Source organism: Seriola dumerili, unplaced genomic scaffold (genome assembly GCF_002260705.1).
Source record: "Seriola dumerili isolate Sdu_G_001 unplaced genomic scaffold, Sdu_1.0 BDQW01000017.1, whole genome shotgun sequence".
Taxonomy (NCBI): domain Eukaryota; kingdom Metazoa; phylum Chordata; class Actinopteri; order Carangiformes; family Carangidae; genus Seriola; species Seriola dumerili.
The window spans coordinates 9,148,168-9,174,826 of NW_019174272.1; the positions used below are offsets into that span (position 1 = coordinate 9,148,168).

General features: G+C 42.1%; 1 protein-coding gene across 1 annotated transcript; it reads left to right on the forward strand.

The window, feature by feature from the left end:
• The first annotated feature begins 818 nt into the window (after positions 1-818).
• Positions 819-26,087, forward strand: gnb1l (G protein subunit beta 1 like). The gene is made up of 7 exons (XM_022751290.1): positions 819-902; positions 8,226-8,389; positions 8,799-8,924; positions 9,045-9,207; positions 11,965-12,057; positions 18,329-18,544; positions 25,124-26,087. The coding sequence occupies exons 2-7, from the start codon at positions 8,280-8,282 to the stop codon at positions 25,400-25,402; spliced, it is 987 nt and encodes a 328-aa protein (XP_022607011.1). The 5' UTR covers positions 819-902; positions 8,226-8,279; the 3' UTR covers positions 25,403-26,087.
• The last annotated feature ends 572 nt before the right edge of the window (positions 26,088-26,659 follow it).

Genomic DNA, 26,659 nt, shown 5'->3' on the forward strand with positions numbered 1-26,659 from the left:
CACCTGTACTCCTTATTGTTTCATTTCAGAGTGCAGCGGGACTGTCTGACTCTAATCCACAGCCACAGAGGAGGTTTAAAACACTCTGGTTTCATCTAATCTTCCAGCTCAGACCTAGCCGAGCTTGAAACCCGCTTTCTCCATGATAGGAATGGACAAATAAAGGTCTCTCCCAGCACTCCCATGAAAGGGGTCTGTGTGCTCTGTGGATTAAGTCCCTGTGTTTTCTCTGTCTCTTTTTCTCAATTAGACTGACAGGGCTGAAAAAAAATAAAGACACTCCTGTTCGTTCTGTATTGTGAGGCTTTGCAAGTTCTATGCTGATCGCTCACTGCTGATGGTTCCAAGGTAATCAGAATGTTTAGTGGCCCAATATAGAAATTGTATAAGAGCAAAATATCTGTGATATTAGTATCCTCATAGTTAACATGGTCATAATTTCTTCTGTTCCAGAATAAAGACATTTTTTTGTGAAAATCTATCTACAATCATCTTAATAACAGGCTATTACAATTATATAGCAGAGTGCTGTGGTGCTCCTTAAGTGTCCGTCCTACAACAGTTGTTTATTTTTCAGTTGTAATGTTTTGATCTATTTTTTAGTCTTTTCAAATAAACAGCTCATAATAGAAATACCCCGATGCACATATCCTCAAGTGTAAATGTAATGAACACACACAAACAGGCTGCAGGAATGACGGTAACGAAAAAGACCATAAACTGAGGAGAGAGCAAAAGCGGGAGCGGGGGCGCTGACTCTTCTGTACAGGCACTTTCATGGGCAGCTCAGCTGTTGTAAATAGAGGTCCTTCGAGAGTCTGGCGCATGTTTTGTATCCCTCTTCTGCGAAGCTGCCTGAGTCTTTCTGATAACTGTCAACGCACCGGTGTCTCACTGAAATGGTATTTTATCAAGCCTTGTTAAAGCCAACATGACTGTAGTGACCTTATTTCACCCAGCGTTGTATGCTAACGTGTCTTTGTTGTTGCTGTTATTGTATGTAGATGCTAGCTTGTTGCTAACCCTCCTCTTGTAAATAACATGACAGTTTTACTTAAGCCCGCTGCTCACAGATATAAATTGTGGTGTTAGTTTTTCTGTTTTCAGCCCAACACTTTAATTAATTTCATGCCTTCAGTATAATAATAAACGCCTACGCAAACGCAGTCCATTAACGTGGAGGGGGGAGCATGCCAAACTCCATTCAAAACTGTGGCTATTTAACGACATACTGTCCTGCTTATCCTCAGCTACGCGTTTCTTATATTCTTTATGTCCTTTTTGATCCATTTGAAGCCCCGTGACATGTTTGGATGTAGCACGGCAGCATTTAATCAGTAACGTAAAGTGATCTTAGTATAGCTTATGACTCGTAGGCTACTCCATTTAGGAGTAGCTACTACAAATGAGAGGGAAATGGCAATCCCAGCAGAATATACTTAGAGAGTGGCACTAAATGGTGTATTTTAATGAAAGTTTAAAGCTGCTTGTGGATTAAATCTATGATGGTCTCACCATTACTATAGTCGAATTTAGTACTTCGAAGTGAAAAAATATAGCCCTTGCAAACCCACAAGAAATCCTTAAAAAAATTTCAATTTGAGCTCTCACACACCATTTTGATCTAAAATAAACTTGCATTACAGATAGTTCCAAGACGTTTTATGATCTTATCTATGAGCAGACACATCAAACTTCACACCAGAATATGCCAGTTTCTGTTGCTTTGTAATTGACATGTACCTGTACAGTTGTGTGCAGAAGTTTGGCTAACCCTGGGCTAATGCCATATTTAGATGATTTCTGAAATGAAGATAAGAAAATACAACCCCTGCAACCAGCAGACATTAAAATGAGCCTTTCTTCAAATGATAAAACACTAAAATTTTATTTCATGAATTTACAAAATAGAAAATATTGAACAGTGTAGTATAGTGCAAATGTTTGAGCACCATACTAAGTCAGTATTTAGTAAACCACCCCCTCACCTCACCCGCAGACATCACAGTTTACAAACACTTTTTGCAGCTAGCTGAAATCTTTCTGTTCTTGATGTGCAAATTTCCACTCACTCTTCCTGCAGATCACTTCAAGTTCTGAGATATGTTTAGTCTGTCTTGCACACATAGCATGTTTAAGATCTGCCCACAGGTTTTTAATGATGCTCACGTCAGATCTGTGGGGCTCGTTCTGAAAGCTTGTGTTTCTTGAAGCAGTTCATGGTGGATTTTAAGGTCTCCTTTGGATTATCCTTTTGCAGGGGCCAGCCTCTTTACACTGTCAGTTTCCTTACTGACCCCATGACATTGCAGTCAGTTAGGAAACAGCTCTGCAGGTATCATTTAGCTTCATTTTCAGATCCCAAGTCAGTTGCTTAGAGGAGTCCATAGTTGTTAAGATTTACCATAATGTTTGAAGAGTCAGAGAATTTATCAGATATTGAATTTTCATCAGCTGATAAATCCTAATCACAATTCTTAACCTGACTTACAGGTCAATAAGGTCCTGAGTGTTTTACCAGTGGAATGGTGCTCAAACTTTTGCAGATGCCACAGTTACTGTGTAATAACCAGCTGCGACAATGTGTGGCTGATATGGTTTTCATCGTCACCTGTTGGAATCAATACTGAATACTCATGGGTCACAACGTCAACATATTTATGAGCATCACAGGTGGTATGATCCCACCGCAAGATGGTCTCTTTTTTTTTCTTCTGTCATTTAAATTCAAGTCTGTTTGCTGTAGTTGTATTTACTTCTTTCCTCTTAAAAAAAACAAAAAAAACAAAAACCTAATTTGCTGAGGAATGCCTAGATTTTGAACACAACTACACGTATCTGCCATTTCCAAAACAACAGAAACATGTCTTTGTGACTGGTCATAGATGAGCTCATGAAATGTGTTGAGGAAAAGGGTGTGAACTGACAGCAAATTCAGAAATAATTTATTGAATTTCAACACTGGAAAAAGAAGAAACATTTTAGTTTCTGTTGACCCTCTGCACACACTTTTGATGAAGAGGGCTGGCACATGTATACTATGATGTCTGTAAAGTATATTTTTAAGCAGATCCAAGTCCAGATGCAGATTTGAAAGTTCTAAATATTTTCTATTATCTTTTATATTCATTTATAAAACGATCTTTATTATATTGAAATAGCCAATTTAAAGGATTATGCAGTCTTGGTGAAGGTATGCATTCTATGAGTGCCCTCTATCATGAAATTGATCATTGAGCAACCTACATCAAGCTCACTGTCTCTTCCATGATAATGCACAACTTAGATTTGTACTTATACTGATTTTGTTCAACTAGTCTGCTTATAAATTTGGTGGGAAAATTTGCACTGATTTCTGGAAGCTGTTCACCATGTAGAAATAGTTAGCACTCTGTCAGCCGTTTTCCTGTTCTTTACTTAGTCTTCATGCTGTCACTCATCACACTCCTGAAGATGACTGACAGTTTTAACACTGGGGCCTGGGCTGTTTGACAAAGTGTAACCTGTTGTTGTTGTCCTTGCTCTATATCCTCTGTTGCGTGATGTCTTTTTGGGATGACACCAACATTTGCTTGTTTTCATGTCTTTGCTGTATGGACAGCAAAATCCCCAGAGATTCCGAAAAGCCATCACACCCAAAGTGTGTGGAGATGTATGATGACACTCGAGCTGTCGACCCTCTTGTGTTCCTTTATCCTCTAGTGTCCAGGCAAATGACCTCATGGAGGAAATGGGTGATAATGCAAACAGATAAGGCTCCTGGTACCTGTTGACCACAGTCAGGACCTCCTAAATCAGGACCCCCTGACACAGTGCTCCATCAGTGCCTGCCTCAATGACACCCACAAGGCATTGAGCTCTTATCTGCAATGGCCCCTGCTTAGCATTCACGCCATTCACGCGAACAATGCCACCTCTTCCCGCTCATTGGACCTGTGACTGACAGTGGGTGTTGGTGCACTTGTGTCTGACTTCAGCCTCTATCTGACACTGAACTGTTTATCCAGTCCTGATACCCCCTCCAAGACACAATAAAGGGCGTGTGTCTTCCTTACCACTTCCAATGTTGTTTGTCTAACTGGACTTTTATAATAGACCTCGCTCTCTGTTTGGCACGTTGGTTTCCTCCTTAGAAGGATCTGTATTATTTGGTGGGCAGAAGGGCTGAGTAATGGTCGTAGGGCCAGTTCACCGCCCACCCTCTGACCAGCCGGTGAGGTGGAAGTGCCTCCTTGGCGAGACGGTGAAAAGCAGGGAAACAGCAGATAAGACCACTGCCTGTGATAAACAGCAGAATGACTAATAGCTGCGGTATGATGTGGCAGAAATGGACGGATTAGGCGTATTTCTCTCAGAGTTAAAGTTTGCTGGCAGGGATCTGACAGAAAAAAATACCTCTGGTTTAATAGGTTATAAAGTTGGCTTTTCACTGGAGGAGCTATCTAGAATGCAGCTTTTGAGCTATGTGTAATCTACTTTGAGTTTTCATCATGCAGCTCAGATCTCATATTTGACGAGGCTGGTATCAGCAGAGGATCTTGGGATCCCATGCCTCCATAATGGCTCCTGTGAAGCTGAGGCATTATAAAGCTTCTATAATAAACCCCTGTGATCAGTATATCCCTCCCTCCCTGCTCTTATTTATGAATGGCAGAATTTGACAAGGGGGGCAGCTCAAGTGGGTAGCTGCTGATCACATGATACCAAAGAGCTAAGCGAGGAATGTGGACAGGATACCCCCCCCCTCACCTCTACTAAAAAAAAAAAACAAAAAAAAAAACCAACTTTGATGCCCATATCATAACGAATACCCTCTCTGTCCACTCCCTCATATGTCCAGCAATGCCGAGGAGGGGAACGGGTGCTGCAGTCGAAGGGGTGGGGTGGGGGGTACAGATAGTGGCTGCGTTTGATCTGAAGGTCGCCAGCCCCTTGCTGGTGTTGAGAGATCCTTGGCGAACGAGGCTGGCTCTTATTTAATAACATGAAGGGGAAGCGGACCTTTCTCTCATAATTAGGCCTAATTACCCAGTAGGTGTGGACAGACGGCCCAAGAAGAGACAAACTGCCTTTATCCACGGACTTAGAGTCAGATTACCCAGAGCTGTCTTATCTGTTGCAGGGCCAGCAGGAGCCTCAATCCTCCTCTCCTGCCTCTTCCCTCTGGCTCCCGTATCCAGCTCAGGTATATTAATCAGTCAGTGTGATTTATTATGGCCCCGTCCACGACACGCAGGTTTAATTAGGCCTAGCTTGTTACCCTGCGCTGTAATAGCTGAGATTTTTCCTGCGAACATGTTTAATAAGAAAGTTCACCGACCTGTTGGGTATTTGTCCTCTGTTGCTCTGTCACTTTATGAGAACTTATTAGGTTCATTAAACTGCAGCGTGCTCTGAGGATTTGGGAGATCTAAAGAGAACAGGATTCTTGTCCTTGAGGATCTTTGACCAGAGGCCCCCAGCTTCATACTGTTGCTTCTTCAGCGAGGTATCTTTGCATTCACTAGAGGTGTGTTTTCATGTCAAACATACAAGCTTGACAAGTGAGTGGCTTGATTGTTTGTTCGGCCGCCTTTCTCTGTTGGCAGAGAACAATTTAAGGGTCTTTGCAAGTAGATTTGAGTGACATCCTGCCACCGTGCTGTTTGTTTACAGTATCTGTCTCTCCCTTCCTGAGCTGCCTGCATGTTTGTATTTTGGTTTGTGGGTGACTCACTTGTAGCCACCACAACAGAGCCATTGTTGGGGGGCAATTCAGCGCCTGGAAATCCTGACGCCTAGAAAACAGAAGGAACAGTTTTCTGAGGAAGCAGTTGCGGGGGGGAAAGTGGTCATTATACCCATCTTTCAGATGTGGGTTTTGGTCTGGCTGTCTTCAAGTCCAGCAAAGTGACATCTCCATCACTGTCCCCTGCTATTGTCTTTAATTGACAGTGAGCAGTGATTACCGGTGGAAAGTTTTACAGCCCCTGGTCTTGAGACAATGAAAGCAGTCAGTTTCAGTGCTGCTGTGTCCGTGACTCACAGCTCAATGCTGGCCTGCTGCTCGAGGACAATGAGGAACGCTTAATCCACCTGTTATCAGGGTGAGCTTCCCCCTGTCACACACTCATACAGGCACAGGACTCTGGCTCAGGAATGCAGCCTTACCCACCCATTCACAGGAGGAGCAGCTTAACTGATGGACCCTCACAAAACCACTGTTGACGGTTTTTGCCATTTTCTTCATACCACACAAAAACAAGTTTGTACAGTTGTTGGCCAAAGGGTTTCCTGTTGGTTTGGTTCAGAGGACTGTGTCATATCTAATGATCAATATCTTATAATGCAAACTTCCGTATGCTTTGAACCCTTCAAAATATTTAACCAAATGTTTTTAAAAAAATATATATTTGGAGAATTATTTGTTGCGTGGAAAAAATGCTCCATTTTGCTCCTCCAGGTGTGCAGTGTGTCTCCCTACAGTGGTAAATTCAGGGTAAAGCTGGTGGGTTGACTGTGTCCTTTTCAGTCCTTCAGACTGCGGCGTAGTGTCCTTAATCAGGCAGGCTGGTCAGAGGTCCGTCTCTCCGCTTCACAGGTTCACATGGACAATTTAACCACTAACCTCCTGAAATGAGCTGCTCCTGAATGCCTCGGGCTCCAGTTTCAGCCTCCTCTGATTGCAGGGAGCAAGGGTTATGATAAGTAAAAGTAGAGGAGGGGGTGGGGGTGAGGTTGTGCTTATTAACCGCCGCCTATACAGTAGTTATCCATACTGTGCTGGAGTCTCTCATTTAAAGTCAGTGTTACTCACCAAAGTTCACTGCGAGTCTTTAAGGCCTGACGAACACACTGGATGCATTCCCTTTCTCACGGAACATTTGCAAAGATGTTTGTTTTTTGAGGGTTAAAATCTATTTTTCATTGCTAACATGTTTACTGACTTGCAGTCATCATCATGCCTTTGCACATTTCTCTGCATGTAACCGCAGTTCACTGTTGATCAGCGGAATAGCAAATCAGAGGTAGCAGGGATGTGTATCATGTCTGCTTCAAGCTAATATCAGCATGCTAACATATTTACAGTGGCAGTGCTAACGTGCTGATGTTTTGAAACATCATCTTAGTTTAGTGTGTTAGCATGTGGTGGCACTAGAGACAAACTCAGGGGATCAAAACATTGTACCATAGTGGTCAGGGACTCCACAGCTGCCTGTCATATAAAGCCGATATAACCTTTGTCTTATATTCTACTTTATCTTCAAAAAGCTGTGGTTAGGCTGATCTTGTTCTCGTGTAGAGATGATGAACATGTTATTGCAGATAACTGCGTAGAAAAACAGTTTCAGTGTGGCAAGAGAGGAATTTATGAACCACCCTCAGGGGAGTGAGCCAGTGAAACCAGAGAGACTTTTTCTTTTACATTTTTAGGTTAATTGTTCACTTTGATTTGAGTTGTGCTGTTATTTTTTGTCCATTGTTTTTAACAACAGTGAGTAGGTGGCATTTCTGGCATAGACCAGGATAGGTAGTGTAGGAAACGGATGAACCGATGGGTATTAGCCATCTGAAGCCAGACACTCACATGTGATTATCCTGCAATTTATTGTTGACACATTATTTCCTTGCAGCATGCCTGTGGTTGGTTGGTTTTCCTCCGCTGCCCGGCCTACAAACGACATAAAAGCCTGAGCCCTTACCTCTGCCTTTGGGACAACGGCTGTTGATCACAGGAGGAGTGAGAAGCTTGAATCTCTGTCTGTTTACTGTAATTAAGCTGTCGGAGGCCGTGATTTATGACGTATTGAGTAAGAGAGGTGTTATCATGTAGGAGAGAGCGAGAGAGAGCCACAGGGTTTGTAGCTAGTGACAATAGAGAAAACAGAGACAGTGCATTAAACACAACTGTCTGCTGTGTGGAGGAGAAAGGCTTCGAGGCAAAGTGGAGCTGCTCTCTCACTGACTGTGTTTGTGCAAAGACAAAATGAGATGGTTTCTGCAGATACTGATTGTTAGGCTTACACCTAACTTTCATTGTTTTGTATTTCCCCTGAAAGAGCAGAATTAACCAGATTGTAATGGAACATTTATCACTCCTGCTGGAGTGGCACAGTATTGCTGAAGGTTTTTTTTTGGGGTGATACTGACTGAACTTTAAACCGCCTCTGTCGCCTTTCCATGTTTTCACCTCAGTCACAGAACTGACTCATATCTTAACTCACTTTTCTTGTTGTCTGTTCCAGTGGCTGTAATGACGCTGGTCTGCGGCCTCCTCACATCCTTACATTGACCCAGGGATGTCTCGTCCCGCTCCGTCCCCCATCTACACCCTGAGGGGGGCTGGCGGGCCCCTCAACACCCTTCACTTTAGCTGCCATGGAAGGGACACTCCCCTCCTATTTTCTGGGTTAGTCATTTATCTCCACATTCATATTTTGACTCTTCATCTTCATCAAACAGTGAAGATTTTTTTTGTTGATGTCTTCCTCTTTTTGTTACGGGTGTAATACGAGACACATACATGTAAACAGTTTTATTAGTAGATGGATAAGTAGATACCAAGCCAGCCATCAGGGTTCACTTAAGATGCTGCGTTTGAATGAAGCACAGTGTAACATGAGCTATTTTAAAAGTCTACACACCAAAAGTTTTGATGTTCTTTTGGTATTTATTGATTCAGGAGTAAATTTGACCACTTTTGTTATTTTCTTTGTGTAGTAATGGTTTAGAGCAGAGGAGTGTTGAATGAGATGTTGTATTTTCTCTGTATGTTTGATTTAAACAGCCCTCATAAAGCATCTTGTTGGGTTTTGCAGGTCAGGTAAAGGTACCATCCACATCTGGAACCTGAACAGCAGGAGGGCTGAGAAGATTGTAGAGGGTCATTCTGGGAGCTCGGTGATCTGGGTCAGCACGCTGCAGTCGACTGATGCCCTCATCAGGTCAGGATAGCTGGTCATTGCTTTCTCATAAGGTTTCTCACTTTGTTCAGCTTCTCACTAAGCTTATACTTATAATGCTCTTTAAAATTCCCCTTTCTTTCCTTCTTCTTGGTGGAGCAGTCAGGGACGGGACATGCAGGTCTGTCAGTGGGACCTGAAAGAAGGTCGTAGTGAGGTGGTGGACTCGGTGTGGACCGGCAGCGTTGGATTCTGTCAGTGTTCGCTGCTGGAGACGAGCCCTGGAAACTACCTGCTGGCCTTTGCTGGACAACAGACAGAGGAGGTGAGACATATATGAGTGTGGATGTGTCTGAGTGTCTGGGTCCTCTGGGTCACTTATAGAATAGTGAGCATTACATTTTGTACCCTGCCTCTCACCAAGTGCATGCTGGGATGTGCTCTAGCCCCCTGTCTTTTTTTACTCTTTGGCATGGACATTGATGGCTTGTAGTTATATATAAAAATAATTATCTATCTTATCTATCCACTGACATGTTATCCTGTTTGTAGCAGGAAGTAACGTCTGAATTTATAGGCAGGTTTGAGGTTGGATGGTAAATTGCTCCAACAGTGAGACTTGAGTATGAAAAATACCAAACTGTATGAACCTGACCAGACTTGCTGTTGCCAGTTTACTTGTTTGACTTTAAACACTCACAAGTATTTGTGGCTTTTAGTACTGTTTATGAAGTTAGTAAGGCCTGTCATCTTTTTCCACACTGCTGTGATCTTTTGTGTGCGATCTGATCCATGAGTGTGAAATTGCTTGAATTCAGTCAAGTGTCCAAGATAATATTTTTAGCCGATGGTCAGTGAACCTGTCCTGAGTCAACGTGGCATGTGAGCATTCGGTTTGCAGCCAGGAGCTGTCACACAGCAATCTAAACAGCATCATTAACAAACCAGCCATGTCATGAGTCAGCGTGCCCATTGCAAAGATAGGAACTTAATACCAGGCACCAGCTAAATGTTAGTTAAATCTGGCTGTGGCTGGTAACATGCCATTCATTGAATGCCTTTGTCTAAAGCAGCTAATGGCTCTGTGAAGGCAAAGAAAGCAAGTGTAATTGTGCTTTTTTAGAAGGTTAACAACATGTTCCTGCTTCTGAAACTCCTCTAACTGATGAAACTTGTGACTTTTTTTTATCTCTGACTGGTGAGTTACACAGAGAATTCCCAGGCTTGATAAGGTCGTGCACTGGAACGAAATCACATTCTGTCCGTCTCTTAGTTAATGCTCAACGCCCACAAGTCTGTATGGCTTTGTGTGGAGCCAGTGTCTGAGCGGTGCAGCAGGATGGGGAGAGGGCAGCCAGCGATTCAGCCATCTTTTATTGCCTCCAGATTCATGTTACTTGTTCCACTGCGGAGGAGCCACACTTGAAAGGGACAGAGCAGTCACCTGATCCAGCCAAACGTGCCTCTGCTAACCCCAGTCCAGCAAGCCAGGCATCAGGGCGCCTGTGACTCCCAGCACCTCAATAATGCCATTGTCCCAACAGACACGGACAGACAAAAACACACACACACACACACACACACACCCATGAAAGGTAGACCAAATCAAGTCACAGCCGATTTTGTCATTTTGGCTCCCCAACCCCATTCCTCAGACATAGCTGGCCAAGACAGATGCTTATCAAGTATCTGCAAATCAAACACCCACATAAATGAATTTCCTCAAGAAACAATACACACACTTCAAAATACATGCACAGTGGTATAAGCAGTATGAAGGTAGGCCAATATTGGGATATGAACCAAGAAAACAGACAGACAGCAGTCGCCTTCTGAGCTGTTCCAGGTGGTTTCACTGTTTACTGCTCACAGTGAGATTCCTGCCATGGCAGAAAACATTAATTAATAGTGTGGATGTTTTATTTATGGGCAGTGTGATGCCACACAAGAACAGTGATAACCTGAGGCACAGAGAAGTCTTTAAAGGCCCTCTTTGTCAGGAACGCAGAGGTAAACATGCAGGACAGATGTGGCCCAGCGCTAAAATACAGATCACTCCCTTAAAGGGCTGTTTAATGTGAAGCCTAATGAGGATGAATATGCAGATCATCAGCACAGAGGAAGTCGAAGCAATGAGTTTTGGTAGTCATGTGTATACACACACACACACACACACACACACACACACACACACACACACACACACACACACACACACACACACACACATACAGGCACGCACTTTATTACTGGCTTCATTAGGCTGTGTATTTTATCAGAATCAGTGCCAACGTGTGCAGGAAAACACCACTCATGTCGCAAGGTCGGACTTTAGCAGGATTTATTATAGACAGCGGCGCGGTTGCTTTCTACTGATGGATGGTGCTGTACTGCTGGTTGGAGGCACTCTGATCCACGGAGGTCCTGAACCACAATAAAAAGATTCAGGCTGCAGCTTTGTTGTTTGAATTCAGAAAACAAGCAAATCACGGCTTGGCAGACAGCTTGCAGACATGTATATGTACAACAGCAGTTTGTGTGTTTGTAACTGGGTCTCAGTAATGAAAACAGAAACACTGGAACAAAAAGGAAGAAGCAGTTTAGCATGTTGACATAGAAATCTCTTTTTAGCCATGCTGGCAGTGTCAGACTGAAACATCTTAACAAGTCTGAATGACTGCCATGGCATTTTGTACAGAAGTCCACGGATCCCTGTGGATGAAGTCGACTGAATGTGGTGATCCTCTGACTTTTCGTCTAGCGCCACTAGATCAAAATTTTCACCTATCAGGTTAAATATCACATCTACTGGATGGACTGGCACATTTCATGGTTTCCAGATGATGTGTCCTAATAACTCTGGTTATCCTCTGAGTTTTCATCTAGAACAATCATCAGATCAGATGTCCATTTCTTTAGTTTTTATCAAATACATACTGATATTCCCCTCAGCCTCAGCTATACACTATATACACTACTGTGTGTCCTGCTAGGCCTCACTGAGCTGCTAGCATGTAGAAAGTGAACATGTCGAGCTGTCTCTAGTGAGTTTTGAGATCTAATTGTCATGTGTTCTCTGCAGATCAAGATTATCGAGCTGCCCAGTAAGACTCCAGTCTGCACCCTGGTACCAGACACTAAGCTGGGCATGGTCATGTGTATCAAGCTGTGGCAGGTAAGCACCAGGCCGTCGTCTCAAGTGTCATTTTAATAGAAATTGTTGCACTGTTTTTTTTTAACCTCAACCATAAACAGCAGCATTGTGTCCCTCTGCAACCACAGGTCAGGTTGCATGAGTTCCCCTTTACCACCTTTTTAAATGGCATTCATTGTAGACTTACCTGGTTGATTCCGATTGGCCAGCAGCCCATAACAAGATGCAATGATAGGAAAATCAACAAAAATGCAGATGCGAGACGTGGCACATGATTTACAGCCCAACAGCTCGTCCTCGGCCATTTTTCCAAACGTTTCTTCTCAGCTGGCAGCGAGTCCCAACACTGTAATTAGAGCGTTTGGAAGGGCCGGGGGTTCACAGCCATATATCAGCCTGCAGCTGTACATCGAATCTGATCCGAGCAAAAAAAAAAAAAGTTTGCTTTCTGTTTTGTAAATTCTGTCATAAGTTTTATTTTCCAGACATTAACGAGACCCTGTAATTATTTTCATAGTTAATTATTAACTCTTTGCGTCTGGGGTTTTGGGAAGGGACAGAGCGGGGTTTTTAAGACTCATGCTAGACGGTGGATGGTTTGAATAAATTTTATGGGCTGTGCAGTTTACAGGCAACAGAAATCAAAGCCTCAGCAGAGCTTATCATTTTAAAGGCAGAGCGAGGCGAGTTGCTGGCCCGTGCACACTCAGACCTGTATTCCTGTAATGCTAATTAGAATTACTTTAATAAGTCAAACGCAAAACCATAAAGGTGACATTGTGCTTGTGATGTAATTATAGAGACATGTAGACACGTTAGAGAGTCTCATAGTGCCTGCTGACACTGTGTTTGTGTTTTTCTTTCTTTCCCTTTGATTTCACTGTTACACCCACCTTTCATCATCTGATTTATGAACCAATGCTGCTTCAGCGTTGAGTGCCAGGAAACATAATGATCAATTATATCATTATAAATTATATAATATCATTGTAATACAGCACAGGCAGCTGTCTGACTTCAAAGCTGTGGGCCCAGGTGACTCTAAATCATTTCAGGCTGATTCGTTTCAAGGCTGAGGCATGTTCATCTGTTACACCGACCGAGTGTCTCGAGACATCCATGCAGTGGGAAAAGACAGAAAACCCAGTTTATAAACCCTCTTTCACACACAATCTCACACACACACACACACACACACACGGGCAATTTGGAAACACATTCTGTCTGTCAGTCATAAGACAGAAAAGACTCATCTTGTCTTTCACATCAAATGCTCATATGCTACCCACTGTTTCTTTAACCTCACACAGCAGGAGGCAACAGCTGACACCGTCATCCCCTCTCTCCACCCTGTCTCTCTCTATCACACACACTTTCAGGAAGAAGCCACTGACAATTAACTCCTCTCCGTCTCTCCTCTCGCCATCTCTCCCTCTTTTCTCCCCACAGTTGAGACGAGAAGTGATTATCCTCCATTATTTCCATGACAGACTCACCAACAGATTTATTGTCGGCCTGTAAGCCCTCTCAGTTGGAGTTTATGGAACAGATTAAATGCAGTGTTAAACTTCACTTTCTTCTCAATTCAGCTTCCCTACAGCAAAATCCCACCCGGCCTTCAGTTCAAATGCTGAGTTATGTCTGAAAGGTGACGGGGCGCACTATCTGGTTTCTCTGGATCTGATTGGCTGTGAAGCGGTGAGACAGTACAGTGGACGTGGAGGCAGAAAGTACCTCCACATATGGGTTTGACTTGTGCAGAGATATAGGGCTTGGCTAGGGGGACAGTATTGATGTATGATGTGCAAGGCTTTTAATGTGAACAGAGGCTGGCGGGGGAAAGGAAATGTTCCTATACAGATATCCATCACTCTCAGCTCATCACCTTGCTGCCTCGTGGCCATGACATCATAGCGGACCAGGACAAAAACCGGAGGAAGCGATTGGTTCCTTATGTTGAAGCAGTGCCTGCCTGGGGCCTGTGGCAGCCACATCAGCAAACAAGCTGTTTCTTGGTTGTTCAGGTTTTCTGAGGAACTTACCACATAAATAAATGACAGAGATGTTTTTGCTGAATATAGAATGTATTCATGATGCCACGTCTCTCTAATTACATTTAGAGCTTACTCATTTATTCTTGTTTTAGTAGTTAATTTGACAGGGACAGTGCTCATTGATAAACAGAGAAAACTGTAAATTAAGCCTAATATCCAGCTGTTGTTCCAGGCCAGGTGTTACAATGCACCCTAGAAATAGAATAAAATGACATTTCCTTTAAGTACATATCTACAGTAGAATAAATATATACAAAATAGCAGTGCACACATCCACCTATAGATAACACCACAGGACAACTCATGGCAGCTAGTTACAAACCATACAACATAAGAAAAAAAACATCCCCCCTGGATCAGTCACTTGGAGACTAGTATGACATGCTGTAAAATCATTTTCTGGCTATATTTGAGCATTTGTTTTTCAATTTAAAAGCTATAAATAAAGGTCATAACTATAAAAACAATAACTACAATATTGGAGAATTTACAATAATAGTTAATGACTTGATTCAGTGAAAAAAAACTTTGTAGTACAGAACATGACAAATACACAAACTTGTTCTTCACTTAACTTCCTGTTGCTCGTTACACAAACATAATAAGAAAAAATATGGCTTTCAGAGTTGAGGTTTATGTCATCAGAAAAATAGTAATAATATCACCTAATATTGTGACTGACCTGAAGTGATGTAAAGCTGCTGCAGCACTTTTCTTTTCCTCCTCACTGTCATCTTCTACACACTGGAGAAAGTATTTCATTAAGCATAAAACTGTATGTAGTCTGTAGAAAATCTATAGCCTATAATTTGTGGATGGGATCTGTGCATGGAATCAGAAATAGTGAAATTAGCAGTAAATTATGATTGATCAGCAGAAAATTAATTATTATTAATTGTTATTGTGATAATTGGTTAAATGCTTAAGTCATTTTTAATAGAAAGTGCTACACATTAGCTACAGAGTTCTAGCTTCTCTACTGTAAGGATTTGCAGCTTTTTTGGTCTGTGACAGGAAAACTGAATCTGTTTGATTTAGACAAAAGCAATTTGCAGACAACATCTTGAACTTTAGGAATGATTTCGTATTTGTTTGTGTGATGGATGCATTTTTCACCTTTTTCTGACAGTTTATAGACCAAGCAATCAATGGAATGGTTGAGGAAATAATTGTTAGTTGCAACCCTTGCAGTAAAACTTACTGGAGATGATAAATTGGATTTTTCTCAAGTTGAAAACTCACAGGAATAAAAGTCAATTTGGAATTAATGGTTCAGCAGTTGTTATTATGTTGTCTCTATTTGTTAGAGCCTGTTTTAGTGTCTCCATGGGTTATAGCTTTTTTGTCGCAGCAGCAGCAGCAGCAGGAGTATTTTAAACCTTTCCACCAAATGTGATTGTTTTAGAAGAAAAAAGAAGGAAAATGAACAAAAACTTGAAGTGTGAAAGTTCTTGGAGTCTTAACTCCTCTAGAGGCCATGTTGATCATTCAAGTGGACCACAGTGGTCTGAACCAGCTGACTGAGTGACCAGCACACTGGACACGTGTCAAAAAAACAGCCTACACTGAAGTGGTTGAATTGTTGATAATGACACTGATGTTTAGTAGATAAAATGATACATTGCCTGTAATTGTTCAAAATACATTTGAACACATATTTTGTGCATGGTTATTGTCCTGTCATTGCACTTCAGTGTGTTCCATACAGCTATGTAAAAATGGCAGAGGTCACGTGACCGTTAACAGCCGTGCTAAGAGGAGACCTAGCTTCACTGGTCCTGCCTCTCCGACCAGCCTCCATCCATCTGTCTTTCCAGCAGTTCTGTGGTGATGAATCTCCTCCCAGAGCCCCAGCCCCACTCCAGCAGAGAGCCCTCTTGTAGAAAGGCCTGTGGAGGATATAATGAATTAGGTGTCTACCCAGGGTTCCCCGACCTCTGACCCATGACATCATCAATCAAGGAGGTCCTACACTTAAGTGAAACAGTGGGCCCCAAGCCTGGAACGCTTAGCCTGGGCCCTGCCGGCAAGCAGGGGCCACTGATTTTCACTTGTTTTTATTTGTTTTCATAATCCCTTAGTGTTCGTCCTCGCTGATGTGTTTGGAAGGAATACACGACTCTGTCTATAATTTGTTTAAAGCTGAAAGAGGAGAAATATCGAGCGTTAAGTGAGAAGAGGACTTTAAGATGGATGAAAAAATGGCAGACACGGCCCCCCTCGCACATATGGAAAAAATTTCTTTCCCCCCTTGCTTCTGCAGGGCACCGGGCTTTTGCTGCAGGCCTGATGGTATTTTAAAGCAAAGGCACACATCAGTACAAAGTGTGTATCTGTGCTGTGAATTCATAGATCCTCTAAAATGTTTAAAAGCCTGGAAAAGCTCAAATCGTTGTTTGGATAACGGGCGTAATGTGGATGTGAAGAGGCTTGCCATGCAGAGGAATTGTGGGAGTTCTGCGAAGTAGGATGGAGGTTAGACCAACCAGTGGTCCCTCCCTCTTCTTTTCCTCTTCCTTTCTCTACCTCCTTCAGTCCTTCCTTTCTTCCCTCCAGCAGTGTAAAGATATATGAAGCCTTCCGTTTTTTATCAGCTCACCTTTATGTTGTTGAAGCGATTTACAAACTCGCTGTGTATCTCCACACAACCTCTCTGCCCATCCGATCGTACACACTCATTTAGAAGAAGCATGAGTTGATCTGTGACTCCCAGCAGTGGGGAGGCGCTGCCTGGTCGTTCTCTTTAAATGTTATTCTGCTTACTCTTCTCTTTTTATGTGCATGTAACTACATTTGTGCTTGACTCTGGTTGTTTTGTGTATATTTAATGGAGGAGTTGTGGTTTAGGTTTTGTGTGTGACGCCTGTTTGGGGATTTCATGTGATTTGAAAGATTTACTCTGATGGATTCACCAGTTCTGAACCCTGGATCTGTTGTGTCCTGGGGTTAGATGAGGATGAATGATGTCTATAGTGCAGTTTTTGCACATTAGTTTTTGTTAGTGTGTGAGCTTGTATAAAGTGTGTAGAGCTGAAACAATTGGTTAATCAATTTGTTGATTGACAGAAAATCTATAGTATATGTAATAATTCATCCAGGTCATTTATCAACCAAACAGTCTCTGGTTCTCCAGTCTGAGGGTTCATTGCTTTACTCTGTTTTTTGTTAATTCATGTAACATGAACAAATGAGAAGTGATTTGAAAATGTTATGTGAACTGAATAATGTAATATTAAATAATATTAAATAATAATTATAAGAATAATTGATAATAAAAATGTATTTGTAATATTGCTGCAGCCTTAATGTTGTACCTCAGTAATTGTGAGATGATATGTTTTCTGATTGTACTTTGGGCTGAACAATTAATCGAAATTTCAATTTTCAGTTAATTAAAATCGCAATATGACCAACTGCAATATCCAAATATCCAAATCGCAGGAGCTGCAATTTTTTGATAAAGCATTGTGGTGCTACAAATCATATTCTCCAGATGTAAGGGAACATGCTTGTTTGGTACAAGACCCAACAAAAATCATATCATCATAATTTTTATATTCTTTTCAGTGAAAACTAAATGCAAAATGACCACTCCATCTGAAATCATGACTCATATTTCAATTTCTGCCAAAATAATCATAATATGATTTTCTTTGCGTATCGTTCAGCCCTAATTCTACTCTAGAATATTTTCTGTTTAGTATATGTTTTGTTTTGCTAAGATAAAATTTGCAAAAACTCCCTGTGGTGAAAGAACTGCACATGTAAAATTGTGGCAAATCTCAGCATGAATCATAACAAAGAATGTCTGTAAAATAAAAGAGGTAAAACATTAACATGTTAAAGAGGAATAGGTAAAAAAAAAAAAATCTAAATGAAAACTAGACGCAGTATTTTTGTAGTATTTCACCTGACTATATTTATTGGTGCCGGCAACGACGTCTGTGGCTCAGTAATATGGATGAGGAGCAAAGTGAGGAGTGGTGTAATGGAGTGCTGGGAAGAGAGAGCAGCAGGCTGACGAATGGAGCCCACAGCGTCTCTCCGAGTGTCAGCGGGAGCTTCCAGGATGATAACCTCTGCTCCGCTCGACTTCCAGCACCACGCAGCGGTTTCTGTGGGTTTTTTTTTTTTTTTACTGCAAAGCTCTCATCTCACATCTTACCCCGCTGCTCTTTGTGTTCCCCCTTCCCATCTTCCTGTCCCTCCTCTCTCTTATCTTCCTCCCTTATTTGCAGCCAGACTCGGGTCCGGGACCTCTCCTGTTGGCTGGATACGAGGACGGCTCCCTGTTGCTGTGGGACGTAACCCAGAGGTCCAAGCTGAGCCAAGCCAAAGCCCACCCTGAACCTGTCATGTGCCTGACCTTTGACACCGAGCGACTGAGGGGCATATCAGGCTCCTCTGAGAAGAAACTCTCCTCCTGGATGCTGGACAGACAGAACAACCTGCAGGTCAGCAGGACAGGCTTAGAGAGACTAGTAGTGCTGTTTAGTTCACTGGTTCCCAACCTTTTTTTTGTCTGATGAACCCTCACCAAAGCCCTTCATCAGCACCACCCATCGTCTCCCAAATGTTTTCATTTGAATTTAAATTAAAGTGGTTGTTACTTCACATTAATAAATATGGCCGTTATCAACTCACAGTACAATGTACTGAAAGTTAAGTGAGCATTTCTGTGGAACCGCAGTGATCCGTGGATATTGTTACAAGAATCTTTGAATACAGCTGAATTGTCAATGGTTGGGTTGATTTGGTCAAGTTTGCGTTCATGCTACTGGACATTTCAACCATTTATCCATTACTTTGAGCTTTTTCACCATTTTTCCAATACTTTTTGAACTGTTTATCTTTTAGAGAAATATTTAATTAATTTTATTCTTTACTTTTAGCTTTCACTATATCAATATATTTTATATCCACTAATGTTAGGTAAGTGTTTGAACCATTTATTACCATTTTTTTATTTATTACTTATTACTATTAACTATATGTTTTTTACTTTTCTTGCATTGTCTGTCGAAGCACGTAATATTTTTTTAACCGAATCATAATAGCTATTTTGCCAAATTGCCTGTAGTTATTGTAGTTTTTTTTAGTATATCCAAGAACTCATGGGCAATTACAGCAGTACCCCTGGGGTACAAGTGCCCTGGTTTTGTACACAGTGTCCCTGGTTAAGGTCCTGAACCCTCTACCTGCTAACTAATTGTTGCTAAAAGCCATAAAATATTATAAAAAAAAAGGTAATGGTGGAGATGGGAGGAGAGGAGTGTTGCCTTTCTCTGGGCTCTCTTGGAAAACATTAGGGGCCAAAGAGGAAGAGGCTCAGCGGGGCTCCAGGGGCCATAAATCAGCTGCTGGTTACACAGTGTTGGCAGGGCCAGGGGCCAAGGGCCGGGCTGGGGCTGTCACTCTAGTCCAACCACCCATATACACACTGACACATAGTCACACTTTAGATCTGGATAATATCTACAGTTATAGTTATGGATAAAAACACACCACAAAATCTCATTTTACTTATTATTGCACTGTAATAAATAGGAAATGTATCTGTATAAACTTGTCTGTTTTAGCAGTTTAAAAAAAGCAACTAATACAACTTTCCTCTTGACCAGGAAAAGCAAAATTCCTACTTACCTTCACAACACAGTGCACACAGGTTCTCTCACATATAAATACTCGGAAGGGGTCCAAACTATCTTCTGCCACACCAAGAGATCACATCAGCTTTCTACCATAATTCATTTTACATAACAGCCAACGCTTCAGAGACTTAACGCCTCATTTGAAGCTGTATTTTCTCTTGATTTCATGAGCAAAAGGGAATGCTCCCATTTTTCAGCCAACCCCCATGAATCAGAGCTGAGGGGAACCTGAGGCTGATATAGGACACTCCTGCACAGTGAAGGGTATTATTCTTTCCAAGGTTTTTTACAAATGAATGCTTGAATTAGAAATATTTGCAAAGCCCATTTTTTTTCACCCTGAAAATGCGTCTAGAAAAACACTCTGAAGGATTTGATTCAATATACCAAAAACAGGAGGAGAGTGGTTATTTGGTTTATTTTGCTCAAGCAACAAAATATTGATTCAGCATGTAATCCAGGATGAGGATGACAGGAAAAAAGCACAAGGAGAGGGAAAGTATCCAACAGGGACTTTTAAATTATCCTGAAGTGCAGCTCAGTGTGACGTCCAGACAGCTATCCTCAGTTCTTCCCACAAAAGTATTTTTGTGTGGCAGCAGTAAGGGGGCGGGGGGAGATGCCGGGTGGCGGACACAGGCCCCGGGTCCTGACGGACAACCCGTGAGAGGTAATAAAAATATCAAAACCTCAGAGGCCCCATAACCAAACAAAAAACACATCTGCAGTAAAGGGAACAGTAGTTCACAGTGGGAGGCTGCAATAAAGACTGAGGAGGCTATAAGTGCCACAGCATCCCACTTCTCACAAATTACCTCTGCGATACAGTCCAGTGTAGTGGAGCTGGCTGGCAGGGCAGATAGATGCTTTTTGTGAAATGGAGGGGAAACTGAAGGTGACACAACACAGTGCAGTTATGATTTAGTGAAGCTGAAGGGCTGTGAGGGGAGCTTATCAAGGCCAGATAAAGACAGATAGCCTCAGGAATGGAGATTAATGTATTACACATGGCTCCCAGAGGCCTTTATCTGCTGTTTGACCTGGCTGGCCTGATATCTTTTCATAGTAATGAAGCATCATCTTCAGCCCTTTTTTTTTCTTCTTCCACTTTCCTTCTAGCTTGCATTTTTAGGAATGTGTCAGGGTGAGACTATGAGGGCGTGGGTGTGAGGGTTTACAAGCTGTTAAGCCAGATGGACATATATTTAGGCGGCCACTCAAATGTATTGACATGTGCAGTGACGGGTTGCTCCCGGAGAAAGAAAAAGACAGAGGTCACGGACCGGAGAAAGAGAAAGCAGGTAGAGAAATAGGAAGATTAGCATTTCAAATCAAGCATGGCTGACAGCAAGCTATTTCTGAGACTGATGACAGTTCTCTGCAGGTGAAACTCCTGCTCCTCATCTTCACTACCATGTAAAAATATCCCCACTGTCTCCCCCAGCGTTCACCTGCATGGCCGGCGTCCTCTGTGAGTTCTTGTACCTGTCAACCAGACCTGCCAGACTGAGGCCCAGCCTTACGCTATATGACTGATGTATGTCCAAGCTCGCTGCCATAAAAATTATGGCTCTTTTTATTGAGTGACCGCCCCAACCTCCGCTTGCTTTTTTGTTCTGAATGAGACTGCTCACCTGTTTGACACATCCATCTCCTGTCAGCTGGAACCAGGCTCTGACAGGCAAGGTGACAAAAGGCTGTAATCTCCCCGCTGCTGAGTGTGATTCAGGGACAGGGTGTGTCAGAAATACCTGCGAAAAGCCTCCCAGCCGCTAGGCTCGAGTGAGTGAGCGATGATGGGACGTTTCAGTAGATCAGCGTGAACGCAGAGATCGGTGCCAAGTCTGACAGGAAAGACAGGGAGAGAAGTGTAGCAAGACTTGAATGAAATGTGCCAAGTGGACGTTCCTTTTGAACGTCTCCTCTGTCGGTGAGATGCTACAAAAGAGGATCCCAAAGTGTGAGTTTGTGTTGGATCTGTCATAGATCCACAGCAAGTCTTGTGGGCCCAGCTGCTGAGCAGAGCTGGTAGCCTCCTGACAGCTGAGAACGCTGGCGTTTAGACAGCAAGCCTGCTCTGTGTGTGTGTGTGTGTGTGTGTGTGTGTGTGTGTGTGTGTGTGTGTGTGTGTGTGTGTCTGCATGCTGTAACACAGGCCAGGAAGGAGTGTTCAAACAACAGAGAAATGAATGATGAAGCCCAAAGACGGATTCTGTCCATGATGAGATAGCAAGGAAGCAATAGGAGGAAAAATGGGGCGTCCAATAACACGAGCCAAGACTCCCCGGTTAGAGCTAATGGATTTCATTACAGACTGAGACCTGGTTAATGGCAGTGCTGGAAGTCAGGAGTCTTTTCTTGGTATTCATTCAGCAGTGGTGAAGCTCTCACTGTTGTTGGAATATATTTCATTTATGACAGTATAATTTATACAGTTTATATAGTTTTTCTTTTTAAGAAAAAGTGAAATAACTTTTTCAAAGGCTGCAACTAACTGTCATTTTTGTTATCCGTTAATCCTCTCATAGACTGTCTGTAAAATGTCATAAATAATAACAAATGCACATCATGTTTTTCCAGAGTCCAAGGTGACGACTTCAGATTGCTTGTCTTGTCCGACCAACACTCCAAAATCCAATTATTATTAGTATCCAACCTGAGATGAAATATATTTTTTGCTTGTTCTTTGTTTTCTTGCTGAGAGTTTGATCAACACCACTCTCATGTCTGTACTGTAAATATGAAGCAGCTGGTTCTCTTAGGTTAACCAGGAAGCAGGTAGCCCCAGCTTTATCCAAAATGTTGAACTGGTTTTCTTATCAAAATTTATTTTGTTAAATTTTCTGTCAATCAACTTATTGATTAATTATGTCTGTGTTACACCTCTGTTTTTATTATTGCACTATATTCAAAGCTGACCAGACATTATAGATGATTGTGACTGTGATAATGTGATCAGAGCTAGCTGGTTACTTGAACACCAATTAAGATGATGAAATATACTTTAAAATAATGCAGTGACTTCATATTAATTCAATGAAGTGTAAAAAAAAAAAAAAAAAAGAATCCCTAATTGTCAAAGTTCTGCTCTAAGGTATGAGGATGGGATATTTTATTTTGGTGAGAAATGAATAACATACTGTGATTACCTCATAGTCTTGACCCGATTGCCTGTATGCTAGAGTTTCTTCCACCACTGTCAGTTAATCCAAGTTTCAGTTGCTCAATATTCATTTGTTCTCCGTTAGATGTTGTACACACTGTTACACTCTCCTGTCAGAACATGATGGATCAGATAGACCCAGTGGAGTGGAGACCTTTACCTTGAAGGACAAGACATTTCAGTTTTACAAAATATGGGACTTGCGTGGGAATGACTGGTCGAAGTAGATAATGGTGGACTGACAACAGTTGATGCCTGTTACTCTATAAGAGTTATGGATCAGCAGAAGTCTTTCATCTGTGTAACTCCCTGTGCGTTCACTTCTTTATAGTTTAACTATGAACCAAAAATATACCATATATTAAAAATATGAAAAGATAATAATAATATATGAATAATAGTCCTGTCAGGCTTCAACTAACCTATGTTTTCACGATTGACACCAAAGTGAGATCCACAATGATATAAAACAGAGAGAAGTAACCGAGCCGGCACATGCTTGGAATTTTTATTTGATGATGAAAGATTTGATCAAAAACGATTTATTGAATTTCATAATTGTTGATGATTATCAATGATCGATCAAATAATCAATTATTCAACTAAGTGTTTCAGCACTGTTACCGTCGCCATACCACATGAAATCACAGTGTAAACACCAATCACTGGTAGCTTAGCAACCAGCATAGCTGCACATGAGCATCATTAATTTTAAATTACAGCTCCGTACAACCTTTTTTTCTCACCACTTTTTGTTTCTTCTCTCTCAGACTGTAGAAAGTAAAAACAATTGCGCAGCCAGCCCCGCTGAATGACCATTACTGCATCATTAGCCATTTACTGCTTACAACTGACCCTTTAATGAAACAAATGCCTTTTCCTGACACAAACTATGGGAAGCAAAACAAACAAAAACAGACACTTAAACCCATCATTATCAGGCCTCTAATGCAAACCAGATGGAGAGAGGTAGTGGCATACCAGATTCTTGAGGTAATAACAAAGTTCCGAACAGTCTTTCACCCCCCAGGTTTCTTTGTGTCAGTGCTTGTTTGGTCTAACCAGCCACTCTTGGTTTCATACAAGTGGTACCAGCGATGGTGGTTTGATTAACAAAAAAAGAAGAAGAAAAAACATCTCTGCCTGTTCTGAACTTCGCTTTGTTGCTCTGTTTTGATCAATGACATTCCTCCCTGCTCTCTCTCTCTCTCGCATTCCACTTTATTCACTTGGGCTGTGAGTACCTGGCTTATATTTTCCACATGCAGCTTGTGGATGTTTCCCGCCCGCAACGGGAGCACGCAGATAAATTCTCCACCGTCTCCTCCTATTCAAGGTCATTAGTCTCTCTAGACACAACTTATGAAGTCAATTTTATGCTGTCCAGTTTGATTTCAGCTCCCATATCCAGATGTTTGCGTCCCGTCTAGCGATCCAGCAGAGATCCCTACCCTGCAGGAAGAGCACGTTCGCTCCCCAGGAATGCCCACCACAGCCGGCCCTTTAGATACTGATCTTGATCATTCATTATAATATGTCAGAAAGTTGCCCCTTTAGAGAGATTGATACAGTCCTTGGGACACTGTAGATCACAGGGAGAGAGCGCTGTGGCTAATCTTTAGCAGGCAGATGTTACAACAGTGTATTTATCGGGTCTCTTCTCCCGCTGACCAGACCTTTCAGTGTGGGTGTAATTCATCAGAGGCGTTTAAAGCAACAAGGCCTCTGCAAACAAGTGAGATGGTCTCTCTCTTTCTCACAAACTGTGACAAAGGTAACTCAAAGCTTCCAGAATAGGCCTCGCTAACTCCAAACCAAATAGTGGGACGCAGAGAGATTTGCTCACAGCCCTCTTGCTGTAATGTTTTGTGGCCGATGATTGAGTCCCAGAAGTCTCCAGCCAGGTTCAACAGACATCCAGCCCCACACTTGGACCTCAGTCATCAGATCAGCTGATAGTCTCTTCGCTGTCAGTGTTTGTGTTGGCCACAGTTTCTTATATGGCAGTGACTAATCGACTTACTGACCTAATTATGACTTAATTAGTGTGTCTGATCATGTCTGTTTGGTTTTTCTTGGATTTCTCTGACATTTACCACAAAGAAACAACTATTCCGACTCTTTGGCCTTTGCACAGCAAAAATTCTTCTTGTGTGGCAGTGCTTGTAATACCTGTAATGGTTCTAACACCTGATACTATCTTCTCATCCCTTTCACAGCTCCAGGACTGTGTGACGCTGGTCAACCCGGGGGTTTCCCAGCTGTGCATCAGGGAGGACAGTAAGCTTCTGGTCTCAGCCGGCTGGGACCATCGGGTGCGGGTATTCGGCTGGAAGAAGCTGCGACCGCTGGCAGTGCTTCAATACCACACTGACATGGTGCTAAGCGTGGCCTTCTCAGACCACCAGGACCGCAGACAAAGACTCCTGGCTGCCGGATCCAAGGACCAGAGGATCAGCCTGTGGTCAATATACAACGAGGGAGCTGACACTGGCTGAACCTCGGAGCTCCAGGGGGGGATATACAGACTTTTACTCAATACTTTAACTGTCATGTGTACTGATGCGATGCAGCTGCTGTTCTGAAGGTATTTCCAGCATTCTCAAAGAATCCTCTAAACATGAAAAAATACTCCATGTCTGTTCCACGATTTTTAACCTGTTTCCCATGTTTCAGCACAGAGAGGTGTTTCTGTTTTTTAATCCACTCTCATTGATGTGAAAGGGGTGGACAAAATAATAGAAACACCTGGCAGTATAATGCAATACAATGCAACAGAACCAGATCCTCTGTCTTCCAAAATGATCATACAGCTGAATGAACACCTCTCTGAAACAGCTGTACAGCCAAAACTGAACATTATAACCTTCGTGAAGAAGACCAGGCAATGAAAATGAAGATGCAAGGAAATTATACTGAACCGTGAAATTGAAGACTGCACCCCTTATTTTCTCATTTACTTTTGCATGTAACAGTCAGTTATACACATAATGATTATTACCAAAAAAGAAATAAAAATCACAGGAGACATATGTGACCTGTCACACCTGTACAGACATTCACTGTTTCTTTTGCTCAAGCCAATTGAAATAGCTGTTTTCAAATACTTTTTTTCCAAATAATAATGATATTAAACTTAATTTGTATTGCACCTTTCATACTAGAAATGCAGCTCGATGTGCTTTACAACAGAGAAATGACATGCACCAAGTCCTTCACATGAATAAGACATAAAAGACATAAAATGAACATGAAAACATAAACGTAAAATGTGATGGAATAATGAAAAAATAACAGAAATAAAAAAATATATGAATAAATTGTTAGAAATAAATTAAAAATAGAATACATGGAATCAAGAAAGAGACTTTTTCCTTAAAATGAAAAACTTTTCTTTCTCACCTGAGTGTGCACTCTTACGTGAAATGGCACCCCAGCTCTGAGGCAAACAACACTACCGAACCTCTTTTTCCCAACAGACGCAAATGCACCACAGGTTTTGATTACACTGGGGTCGGCCTCTTTCAGCTGCTCCAGAACATTTTCCGTTCGGGTCCAATCTCCCTGTGGGTTCTATGTGCGCCAGGCACAATCACCCTCTTTGGTGGTGCTGTGGAGGGTAACACACACACAGACACATACACCACAGTCTTTTCTTCCAAATTATCACCCAACCACTGACATCAATATTTATAACATCATTTTAAAAGAAGTGCTGCAGTGCATAAGTGCGGATAGTTAATTAGGGTAGTAGG

Bases quoted from the DNA above. Each gene is read 5' to 3' on its own strand.
- gnb1l (XM_022751290.1), top strand. From the start codon at position 8,280: ATGTCTCGTCCCGCTCCGTCCCCCATCTACACCCTGAGGGGGGCTGGC. The intron at 8,390-8,798 runs GTTAGTCATTTA...TGGGTTTTGCAG, and splicing joins ACTCCCCTCCTATTTTCTGG to GTCAGGTAAAGGTACCATCC. The intron at 18,545-25,123 runs GTCAGCAGGACA...TCCCTTTCACAG, and splicing joins ACAGACAGAACAACCTGCAG to CTCCAGGACTGTGTGACGCT.